Source organism: Uloborus diversus, chromosome 2 (genome assembly GCF_026930045.1).
Source record: "Uloborus diversus isolate 005 chromosome 2, Udiv.v.3.1, whole genome shotgun sequence".
NCBI lineage: Eukaryota > Metazoa > Arthropoda > Arachnida > Araneae > Uloboridae > Uloborus > Uloborus diversus.
Genome location: NC_072732.1, coordinates 60,921,517 through 60,933,979, shown reverse-complemented (window position 1 = coordinate 60,933,979; position 12,463 = coordinate 60,921,517). Strand labels below are relative to the sequence as shown.

The 12,463-nt window shown below is 36.5% G+C and overlaps 1 protein-coding gene across 5 annotated transcripts in view; it reads right to left on the bottom strand.

Moving 5' to 3' along the window:
* LOC129235177 (uncharacterized) overlaps window positions 1-12,463 on the bottom strand; it is a 193,223-nt gene that overhangs the window by 54,617 nt on the left and 126,143 nt on the right. For all 5 annotated transcript variants that reach the window (XM_054868866.1, XM_054868867.1, XM_054868868.1 and 2 more), the window contains 2 exons: window positions 9,763-11,134; window positions 3,874-4,098 (listed from right to left, as the gene is read on the bottom strand). In XM_054868866.1, coding sequence (XP_054724841.1) covers window positions 3,874-4,098; window positions 9,763-11,134 — 1,597 coding nt within the window. The remainder of the gene's footprint in view (window positions 1-3,873; window positions 4,099-9,762; window positions 11,135-12,463) is intronic.

The following is a 12,463-nucleotide window of genomic DNA, read 5'->3' as shown; positions in this document are numbered from 1 at the left end:
TTTTAAGAGGAAAGTGACAACAAGAGTAAGAGGAGAAGTCTTCAATGGAGGGAAGTTTATTGCTCAACTTCGGGATAATATTATCTATTTCGACAATTGCTTTGATTAGTTCTTGATTATAAAATTTTCATTAAGACAGAATAAATTTTATGTACACTTTATAAAAGTAATTATTCACAACTCGAATAATGTTTGCCGTTAATATTACTGTTTTATATCAATAAAATACTTTTAAACAATGAGTTTAACATTTAGTCATTCATTTTAATGAAAAGTTTTTAATCAATAAAATGTCTAGGCAAAGTTTTTTACATTTGCATCAAAAGTAATGATTTTCGATGCACAACTTTTCCTTCTCATGAATCACAGTATGGTTAATCTAATGTATAGGGCCTCTTTATCATATCGTCCTCTATTAGTTACGAAAAGAATCAATCAAATTTGGTAGTAGCAGGACCGGATCTTAGTAAGTATTGCTCGTAAACCTGGGCTGCAACTGCAACTTCTGAGTTTGTCAACATTAAGCGATTTGCTCAAGCACGGATCCAAAAGGGAGTTATAACTCCCTTTGAGAAACCAAAGAGGCCTTAAAATTACGTTTCTAAAACTTCAAATTAGGAAAATTTCCGTGGCGGAACCTCGACCTTTACGCTTCTTCCAACTGTCAAAGCTGAAAATGCATTTTCAAGACTTCAATTTTGAAACAATTCTGGAGGAGAGCCACTTACTAGCCTTTCTCCCTTAACTTGGCCAAACATAGCCTAAATCAGCATTTTTTGGGGCTCCCATTTTCACCCCCCCCCCCTTCACAGTCTAACATTTCCAAAGATAGCTTTGTAATGTGATTTCTGTGATTTCAGGCCTGCGAATTCAGACCCCTTCCCATACAATTAAAACGAAGGCAGCTTAAAATTGCGTTGTTGAAGTCTCCATAAAGATCACATTTTTCGGGAAGAGCAACCGAACCTTCCTATCCCTTAACGTCACCAAATTGCCCATAAATGCAGTTTTAGGCCTTCAATATCAAAACATTTCCGTTTAAAAGATCAATATTCGATAAAGTCGAATTCTGACCGGCTTGAACATTCCTTTGACGTGATAGCATTGGCGTAAACTAGGGGAAGGGGGCATAGTGGGCAAGTGCCACCCTACTTTTTTTGAGCCATGGGCAGAGTTATTATTTTGCCCCCTGCTTTTTTTTTTAAGCAAAGGATTTTTTAAAATTGTTTGTCCAATGATCTATACCTTATTTTCAAACGATAATAAAATGTAATTCGCATATTACCAATGCAATTGTTATGAATTATATGCGAAAGTTGTATCCTTGTATTCAACCACCAATTAGTAATTTCAACGCACATTTTATCTGTTTTTGAACTGCATCACAGAAGCGCAATCTGAATCCCAAAAGAAGCCCGTGTACCTGATCCCAAAGTGATGATGAACCTCCCCCCCCCCTCATAATGTATATAGGCATGTAATACTAGATTACTAAATTTAGGTAGTAAAGGAGGATTACATGCCCCCCCAAAAAAAGAGTGTTTTCGAAAAAGAGCGGACATATTGCATTTCCGAAGTTTTTCTTAATACGAAATTTACTTTCAATCCTTTAACTGGCGCTGACATGAATGAACAACCAACCATGTAATAGACGGGTCAAAATAGAAAAGTGGCGCAACCAAAACGGGGGCCCACAGCCTCCCCTAGAATGCGGAGTTGAATGTTTTCCCGAAACCTTAATTATTGATGAGAAGAAAAGAACACGTCTTTGGAAAACAAAATGATTTTTAGAAATTAATAGTAATGTTAGGGGAAGATCTTAATTCCTTTTAAAATAAATCCTTGAACTAAAAATATTCAAAAGTAACAGCTTATTGATCTGATCAGCTATCCCCCCCTCCATATTTCTTCTCTTATTTTTTAGTTCGTCTGAAAATAAGAAAGTGTTCAAAATACTGCTCCTCCGAAGCGTCCCTCCTCCCCCCTCACACACCGGAAGCATTATGGAGCATCTTAAATTTCATTTTAAAGTCTTCAATTTCGCGAATGTTCCAGGGGAAATACCCCAATTACCGAACAGCATCAAAAATCGCTTAACGTTGCGTTTTTGGAGCTTTAACTTTGAAAAATTACTGGCCCTAATATTACGAAATTAGGAGTTACAATCACGTTTTTATGACTTGAATTTCAGAAAATATTCGGTAATGGTCCCTATACAGCGACCATTTATAGCGATGATTTAAGAAACTACCGAAAGATGAAAAACATTCTGCTTTCATCTTTTTCTAGACAGGCCAGAACATCCACAAGACTTAAAAATATTCATTAAAAAGAATAAAAATAAAAAACCAGCAATCACAAAGAAAAACTACTGTCATTCACTAAGCTTTTAAGCAGGTTATACATTACGGTATTAAGTATTTGTTTGTTTTCCTCTTTAAGTCGCCATTAGCCAGCGCCTCCTATTGTTTATTCGAATAAGTTCCCCATTGTTTTTCTCCAGTTAGATATTGTCATTTAAGATCACTTCTGAGGGTGAAAATATATTTGCAACTTCTACTGAGACAGTATATGAACATTGCTGGGGTATTATCAAAAAAATATTTAACGTTGTGACGTGCCCCGAAATACACCTTCCCTTACTGTTCAAAGCTACCTCTTTCAAAGGTTTCTGTCAAAAATATTGTTGAACTCTAATTTGACTTATTTTCTTCTTTCCCACATATACACTACATTTCTTCCTATATAGTCTTTTTTTTTCTATCTTTTAAAATCGAACTTTTCGTGAGTAAAACTTGATTGCTTTAGGCACACGAATATGTGAAAATTTGAATAATTTTGTCTTAGACAAAGTTGCTCGCTAACATCCCCCTAATCCTCAGAAATCTTCTTTCTTATAGGCTGCCAGAATGGATATTACCAATTTCCACGAAATGACTTTCCATGAGTCGCTTAATTTTTTATTCCGTGTGAAGAACAATACATTTGTTTTGTGTCTTTTTCAAAGAAAAATTTAAGCTGAAAGTAAAAAGAAAAACCAATAATAATGTGCATTTATTTTAAAAATTTGCCGTTTTTATACAGTCATATGCGCTAATATCAAGCAAAAGCATGCAATTGCATTTGCATCTAATCCGGGCTCTACATTTGAAGTGCTTGTGAAAATTGTTAGAACGACTATCTTGTATTTAACTTAAGCATTGGTTTCCTAGGAGCGAATCGCCGACCTTCGGCGTCGCTTATCGCCGAGATGAAAAGTTGATTCTTCTGCGCATGCGCGCCCGAGCGAAATCGACGTCGTGAGTGGCCACGTCGGAATCACTTGACTTTGATTTCAGCGTCACGCCGAGAAGCGACACCAAAGCTCGCTGATTTCGCTTCTAGGAAACCAGAGCTTTAGATAATTTTTTTTTATTCATACACTCTCATCGAAATCTTGGATTTTGTTAGAACTAAGCAAGCTATATGCTTTCACAGTATGACGTTAAATTAAAAGACATTCTGGCAACAGTAGTACACTTCATCCCCATGAGTACTTAATCGAAGAAATTCTTTCACCCGGAGCGGATCAAATTTGCTGATGTTTAATTTGTCTTAGTTTGAATGACGAGACCAACTGTCCGACCACGTTTCCCGTGAAAAATTAGCAAACGAACAGTTAAGGTGATTCTACTAAATGAGTCTCGTAAGGGTAAATGAAAATTCTGATGTGTGTGTTTCGTTCGTTTCCATTCGCCTTTTTAACTTATCGATGGTCGAACAGCAATTGCCATCCGTTGCTTAGAGGCAAAGCAAATGCATGACACAACGCAGGCGTCAGGCGTACCCAAAAGTTTAAAATTCTCTTCGAAACTCTGGAGATAAAATACTAACCATTCTTCTTTTTGTCTTTCTTTTCCTTCTTACTGAAGGCTCGAAAATGCTTTTTTGTTTTTTCCACTTCCGGCAACGGCGGAGCACTACAACTCCTCAACTGCAGCTCGGCTCCCAGGGAACTGTGGTTAAAATTCTGGTCTCGAATCAAAATATTGTCATTGTGGTCACTTGGATGACTGGAATCGATGGCAGAATAAAATGGAGAAGGTGTTAGACTCGCCCCTGCAATGAAAGAAGAGTTTTATAGAATCAACTGCTAGTAGGAAAATTTCCTTCTTAAGAAAATTTTTTTTACTGTTTGACTACGGACTGTATGGAACTGCAAACATCCAGTTTACTGGCGGAAATGGACGCATCCATTAGTTTTCAGGGATGTCAGCTTTTGCAGATGTTCGTTAGCTTCTAAATTAAGCAGAATCTCATTCAAATTAGCAGAACACGCGCATCATATATTTTTACTTTTCCTCCTCATTCAGCTAGACTCGTCTTAACTGGACGTTTGGCAATTCCATACAATCCGTGGTTAAACTCAAGATTCTTCTAATGAACGAGCCTGATGCCCAGATCCTAATTAGCATACAGTTCTACAGCTGGCACGTGGGCCTGGGCACCACAATATTAGGGTCACCAAAATAGGATGAATTTTTTTCTTTCTTCCCTTTTTTGGAAACTATTGGTATGAAATTGCGTACATTTTCTCGTGAGAAGGGAACTGAATTTTACCAGGACCTGAGCATCATCTTGGCTTGATCGGGGCCCTGACGATACTACAAGAACTTGACCAACTGCAAGAATAGTGACACTACTAAAAAAGTCAAAATTCCAAATGTTTAGAGATGTTCACGAAGCCACGATTCACAAACCAAAGAGGAACATCTGTTTCAGGAATGTTATGAATGCAAGTGAACCGAAATGTTCATAACTAATGTATTATTTATTGACCGCAACATAATGTACCTAATAGATTTTTAAAAATTATTTTCTCCCACAGTACTTAGTGTTACGTGTACGAGAGATTTCACAGCCGAATTTTGAAATAGTTTTTTTTTCACTGTGAAAATAGAAATATCAAAGTTTTCAATGTATTTTTAACATTTAAATTTTCACAGCGAAAACAATCCAAACATTTAAAAATGTGACTGTGAACGTTGTACGTGGAAGCAGTACGGGATTGTGCTCATGTCATCTTTGTAAGAAGAGGTAGCATAGACGCTTCATACATTAACCACATCAAATGCATCCGATAATTAGAAAAACAGAGCTGCATTAATTTGCATGAAATTTCCATGAAGGAGTTTTTGTGTTAAAATTAAAACACGTTTTATAAATTGTTTTCGGAAATGGGAACACTCATATTTGAGTCGACGCAGCTCGAACCTGAAACGTGGGTGAAAACTTGACAGTGGCAACTATTTGACAACTCCATCAAGTTGGCAAAGTTTCGCGAAAGAGATAATTCGGAAAAAAATGAGAAGTTTTGTGCCTGAAGCTTTTGGAAAAAATTTCATTTTTTTTTTCTAAAGGTAAAGAAGATATTTTACTTCACGTAAGCCTTTTTTTTTTTGAAATGGTATGATGATATGGGGTTTATGTATAGAAGCAGGGGCGTACACAGGGGGGGGGGGGGGGAGAGGGACACCTGTTGGCCCGGGCCAGAGCCTGCAGGGGGTCAAAGATTTTTAAAATGAGGGGTGAAATGTATGTACGGACCAAGAGGAAACAACATGGAGGCGGCCCGTAAAAGTCACTTGTGACGGGCCCTAAAATTCCTGTGTACGCCCCTGCTTTGAAGGGAACCAAAGGTCAAAACTTGTAACCTTTCCCCTAATCTCCCGGCCCCACCTAACGACGTTCATAAAATCGGATCTACAAAAGATACCAAGTACCTCAAAATAAAAAAAAAAAAAAACTTTAAACTTTTTGCTTTTTAAAGAAATTTGTCTCTTGCTGTTTTAACCGATATGTTAATAAATTTTCATTTATTCATTTTTTTAATTTTAAAACTATCGCATCAGCCAATAGAAGTGACACAAGTCTAAAATTTCAGTTTTTGAGTCATAATTTTACTGCAGGCATTAGTAAATAGAGGGAGCAAGTCCTATCATTGGCTTAGCAAAAACTGAGACGAAGACTCCCAAGTCACGTGACTCAACAGCGACGAATGGTTGACATGTTTTGGTGAAAATAGCGAAAGAAACTTTATTTCTTCCAATGTTTTGCTTCAAAACCTATCACGTGACTTGGGATCTTTGCGTCACACATGAAAGTCGTCATTCCCTCTATTTTATCTCTTCTCAATGGTCATAATATGGAAACGAAACAAGAAAGTCTGCTCCATAGGTCAGCAGAACCGACACACTTATGTTACCAAAACGCTCGTGGCTTGAGAACTAAGAAATCAGATAGTGTCAGTTCTGCTGACCGATGAAGCAGGATTTCTAGATTCGTTAAAATAAACGAGTGAAATACTATTTTAAAAATAAGACATAGCAAAGCGAATCTTTCACATTAAACAGTATGAAACTAAGATTTTAACCACTGTTTCAAATTAAGAAAATTCAAAGTAAAAAAAGCGTTTTTACTATTTTTCTTCTTCCTGAACAATTAGTACAGTGGTTCCCAACTTCGGGAGGGATCGCCTCCAAAGGGGGACGAAAAACCTGCGAGGGACCATAAACATTTAACACAAAATAATAGTGATAAAAAGCCGGCGAATATCGGAATTGAAAACGTGAACGAAATCGTTTGTTAAGAGTGCAGACGAGGAATCACAGGTTTAAAAATAAGCAAATTATAAAGTTCAGGAGCTTCCTCCTTACACCTCAGTTGAACCTTAAAGACTTATTTAATCATTTATTCTCAAATTTATGAACTTTCTTTTTTTATTTTTAAAGCGTCAGTGGTCGCCAGTCTTGTCTAGTGGTCAGAGATGTCTGATTGCGACAGGAATGTCCGTGTTCTAATCCCAGCTCGGGCATGGACGTATTTTCTCTCTCCTGTCCTTGTCCTTTCTTTGTGTTGTGCTGTGAATGGTTGCGTACCCTATGAACGAGTCCTTATGGCATGTGTGTACTGTAGAAGTCAGACTTCACACTAAATTACGGTACAGTTGGAAAAGTGAAGCAGCGCACCCCAAATTGCCAGCCTAGCTGGCACACAACAACAAAGCGTCAGTGTGTTGATATTTGATCGTATAAACTGATGGTTTTTTCAAGGAAGCAGAGCCCAATTTCCCAATAGGCAGAGTAGGCAGTTGCCTAGGGCGGCAAATTTTGCTTCAATCTCATTTTTTAAATTATTATTCTTGAAAATAAAACACAGTTCTTTTTTTAAATTTTCCCCAAAACAGCGACAGAACTGTTCCTGTGGAATTGACCGTAACTGTCGAAACCGCCGAAAATGCGGTGTGACAGATTTCCGGTAATGGATAATCAGTTTCATTTTTAACTTGTGGTTATAGAAAACATACTTTAGATCTATACCTTCCAAGAATTTCTTTCCCTTAACTCAAAGAAGGTCCTTCCGGAGCGCATCAAGAAGACAGCCTCAGGTAAAACAGACATAGATCTATATCTTCCAAGAATTTCTTTCCCTTAACTCAAAGAAGGTCCTTCCGGAGCGCATCAAGAAGACAGCCTCAGGTAAAACAGACATAGATCTATACCTTCCAAAAATTTCTTTCCCTTAACTCAAAGAAGGTCCTTCCGGAGCGCATCAAGAAGACAGCCTCAGGTAAAACAGACATAACATCTGATTTCTCTTAAAAAGACTATGTGCGCGTGCAGCACTGGAAGGGCTGAGTGACCATTATCTCCTTCTGCGTTTAAAAAGAGCATTTTATTCCTCTTACTTGCAGACCCTGCATTACTTGAATGTTTAAAGATTTGGAAAGTAATTTAGGATTATTACTTCCGCTCAGTAAATTAGTTAAAACCTACTCCGTTCGGAAAAGCTTAAATACCATTTTGTCCATTTATTTGTAGAAACCATTTATTTGTGGAACGATAATCAAAATATTTTTTAAATTTTTAATATGTATTATTTATTTACTATAGATGACGCTTTAAAACGCCACAATTTGACAGTTTTAGGAACAGTGCATAGGAACGCTTTTGAAACGAACTAAAAAGAATAATGAAAACTGTCTGAGCCTCGTGTTGATTTGAAGCCCCATAGAAATTCAGCATGCCTTGCAGATAGCCTGAAAAGTTTGCGATTGCGAATTCTAATAGCAATCAAAATACTTGAAATATTTAAAAAGAAAAACATGGGGTGCATGCACTACATGACTATAAGAAGTATAAAGAGTACATACATACATACATATATATTTTCACGAAAATATCGCTATCGGTGATTTTGCGTTTTGAATTTTTTGTGAATTTACTATTAACAGAATCAAAATTTGATTATAATACATAAAGTTGAAATATTTCCACGAGTCTTAATTTTCTCTATTACGACGGGCTCGTGAAAATTAAAGCCTCGTGAAAATAAGTGCTTTTCAATACTTAAACTGACCTTGGATAAATCATTTAAGGGAACCGGGACGTTTTATACGTTCAAAAAATTGATTTTTCAATTTTAGCTGCATAAAATAAGGCACACTTCCCCAATTCCAAAAATGTATGTATTGTGTGGGTATCAAACTCCGAAAGCTAATTAATTTACTATTTAAAATGTAAACAAAAAAGCCACGCCCCTTTTTAAGGGATGATATCTGAATTGAATGTTGACACAAACTATTGTTTTCTTTCATCAAATATTTCATGATCCAGTTACTTTTACTCTTTTTTTCTATTTACATAACGTAAACTTAGAAAATGCCTCGGTGCAAGCAGTTTGGGAAGTATATCGCATGCTTACCAGCATTGTCAAGGTCAACACGTTTTCCCTTTTTTTCAGAAAACACATTTTTTTAAACTTTAGGTACGCTTACATAAAATTCATATCAATGTATGATTATGAAACTTTGTATTATAACATATACAAGCATTTTGCATGTGTTAAACATATTTTTACTTTTGTTTAGGTACTATTGTATTTTTAAGAGGCTAATTTTAGCGAAAAATATCGTACTTTTTCGGGATTTTATAAAATACTATATTTTAACATTTTTTGTGGTTTTTTTTAATTTGAAGGTAACTGAAAACTAATAGGCTCACTGTAATTTGTGACCTTTTGCCTGTATATTATTAAAGTTTAGAGTGATTTAATTGAGAATTGTATTTGCTAAGCGTACCTATTTGCAGTCATAAATTTTCAAATTATCGTGCAACTATATATTTTCTATTTACTATTCAAAAATATATTCTTTAAGGAAAAAAAATATTTTTACTGGTTTATGATGAGAAGATTACATTCTTTCTCTACAAAATAGTTTTTAAGTCACACTTGATTTTAAAACGAATAAACACCTTGTGATTTGCAACTAAAAATTTGACTCTTTTCGTTGCCGAGAACGTCCCGGTTCCCTTAAGTGGTGGGGGGCGGCAGATTTCAAATCTGCCTAGGGGCGGCATGAAGCTAAATTAGGCCCTGCAAGGAAAAAAAACGGGGGGGGGGGGGGTATAGGTGTCAGCCAAGCTCTACAGGGGGGCATTGTACCAAAAAAGTTGGGAACCACTGAATTAGTACAAATGCAGCCAGTGGCTTTATAAGGCGCAACGGCGTTATACAAGTTTGGCTTCGACGAAATTTCTTGAATTATGAGTTAAAGTGAAGTTAATTTTAAAGCAAATAATATCGACGGTGAACGCAAAAGTGTTGCTATTCATAGAGCCGTCGAAAACCATGACGGCCCCCACCTCTCCCCGTAAATTTAATAAAATTTATACAACTCAGATTCTAAATAATTGTAAGGACAATTTAAAAGGCTGAAAATACCTATTGGCAGGGTCTGCGATCTCAGTGAAGTCACAGGCACTTTGTCGCATTCTGTCAATGAGTTGCTGAGCTCAAGATCGCTCTGACTAGAAATGTAGCCCAGACTGCTGGCAGACAAACTAAAGGTCGACAGGCTGTACGAATCTTTGTGATTCTTAACATTGGACGTATCAGTCTTTGGTGTAGATGTGTGTCGAATTTCTTTCACCCCTGGGGACAAATCGTCTTCCATGGAATATGATAAACCTAAGTGAGGTCTGTTGAGGGCATCTGTAGGAAGAAGGTTTGATATGTCTTCTATGGTCTCGGACAATGGCGTAGGAACTGATCTGGAACATAATCGGCACAAACTAGAATTATTGATTTTTGAAAGAGAGTTTCGATTCTTAAAAACATCGTTTTCTGCAATATATGTATCCTTGCAAGAACAAGACAAAGAAGAAGTTGTCTTAAGGTTTGATGATTTCTCGCTAAGAACTTGGTATTTTTGCTGCTGTAAACGCACATCATTCACATCTAAATTATAAGTATTGCGTAGAGAATCGAAACTCTTACTGCGAGATATTTCTAGAGTGAAAGGTTTTGAAAAATTTTCTTTTTCGCGTTCATTAAAATGTTTGTCCTTATTTGGAGAATGTATTGGTGGTGGAGGTGGAACGAAAGAAGGAGGTTTTTGGTTGAGCGCTTTTATTTTATTTTCTCTCAAAAGGCGTCTGGTTTCGGCAAATTTTATGTTGAGCAGCTGAATCCGCTGTTGGCAGTTGCAATCGACAGCGTGGTTTGGTGAGGACATTGGAAAATCAACGGATGGAGGCGACACTTTTACTAAATTAGGCGGTCTAATTCGACGATCTCGGAAAGACTGGGATGGCGATTCGTCACTAGCGAAACCACTCTCTGGAGATAGACTGCTAGACAGCGACATAGGTCCAGAGCTGTCGTGATAATCTCTGTTAACTTTTCTTACTTTCAAACTGGCGTGACGATATCTGTCAAGAACAGGCGATTTAGAGCCTGATTCGGCAATTTTGTCCTCAAACATTTTTTTACGTTGCAGGAAAGGAGAAAGCGTGTTGGAAGACTCTTTGGATTCCATTGTTTCGGATAAGCTCACACCAGAACTGACGCAATCCGCTTGTCCCAGCTCATCGTCATTCGTGACTGATAAGGTGCCGCTAATCAGTTGACGAGGTTGATAAAGTGGGGCTCCAGATAAGTCGGAGTCTTGCGTAAATGAATCCGACGGAATGGAGTCGTAGCTGTCTAAAGAACTGCTGTCAGGCGGGAAGACGAATAGGCCGCTGTTTCTGTCACCAGTCAGCTGGGTGGTTGGACTTCTCTTTGGTATAGGCGGAGCAGAGCTGATTTTGCCCTGGAAGGGATAAAATAAGAGAATTTTAACACATACATAAATTCAAGAGGCATAAATCACTTTACCTTTGGGAGGGAACTGAATGAGGGTAAATAACGTTTTATCCCATTAACTTGCAAATCAAGATTGAACCTAGAGTTACCCAAGTAACATAAATCACGTTACATCACGTTGCTCTGAATCGTTGACATCACGTTACTGGTAACGTTGATAGAGCGAAAATATGTCTCGTTGCAAAACGCAAAAGCAACGGTTTTAGTAACGTTACATCAACGGTTTCAGTAACGTTACATCAACGGTTTCAGTAACGTTACATCAACGATTTTTGAAGCGTTACATCAACCTTTATTTATCACGTTACATCATGTTGCTTTTAAACGTTGTATTAAGATTTTTTTTTTTTCAAAGCTTGAATAAAGTCTTTTTTTCTTGGTGAGAATGGAGGTGGGTTCATTGAACCCTTAATTTTTGATACAGTAAGTATTCTGTATTTTTTGTTAATGCAATTAGCGTTAATATACTTTTATAAAATCTTTGGTTTTTTTTCCTTTTTTTTTAATTTATAAAATGTCTCATTCCGTTTAAAGGCGTTCGAGTATTCTCACACTGTTGCTTCATTCACAATATTTTGTAAGAGCACTCCTGACATTTAAAAATAAACAGAGCATAACATATCATAGCCGAATTTACATCAATTAGAGTTCTATTAATAGTCAAAATTAACGATATTACTGCAAATTAAATGAAAACTTTTTTCATAAATAAATCCTTGAAAAAATTATAATTATTATTACTAAAGAACTCCAGAAATATTTTTCGAAAGGCATGAAAGTTTTGAAAAAATCCTCTTACATCAGTGCTTTAACTAAAATTTGAAGTATTATTACTAAAGATAATTTCAGTTACATGACAAAATTTTTTTCAAAAAATTGCTACAATTATTTTGTCAAAATCATTCTGCAAAAAGCCGATTAAATGAGTAAAAAATGGTATCATTTATCGCTTTTATAGCTTATTAATGGAACCATTCCCCAAGCTTCAGCATCTTTTTAAGAAATCAATGAATAAATACTCAAATAAAAACACCTAACATTATTCTCTCATACAATATTATAAATAAAAGTACGGTGGGAAAAATACTCAAACTCCGATCAACGGCAGTTCATTAACATCATAAAAATATGTAATAACACTTTTTTTAAATTAAATAAGTATATCAACAATAATACACTAACAATAATACAAAGTACTTACCGCTAAAAGTGATGAGAGATCGCGATTGCGAAGCTGCAAACAATGGCGGCATAGCAAGCCAGAAGTTGTTTACTG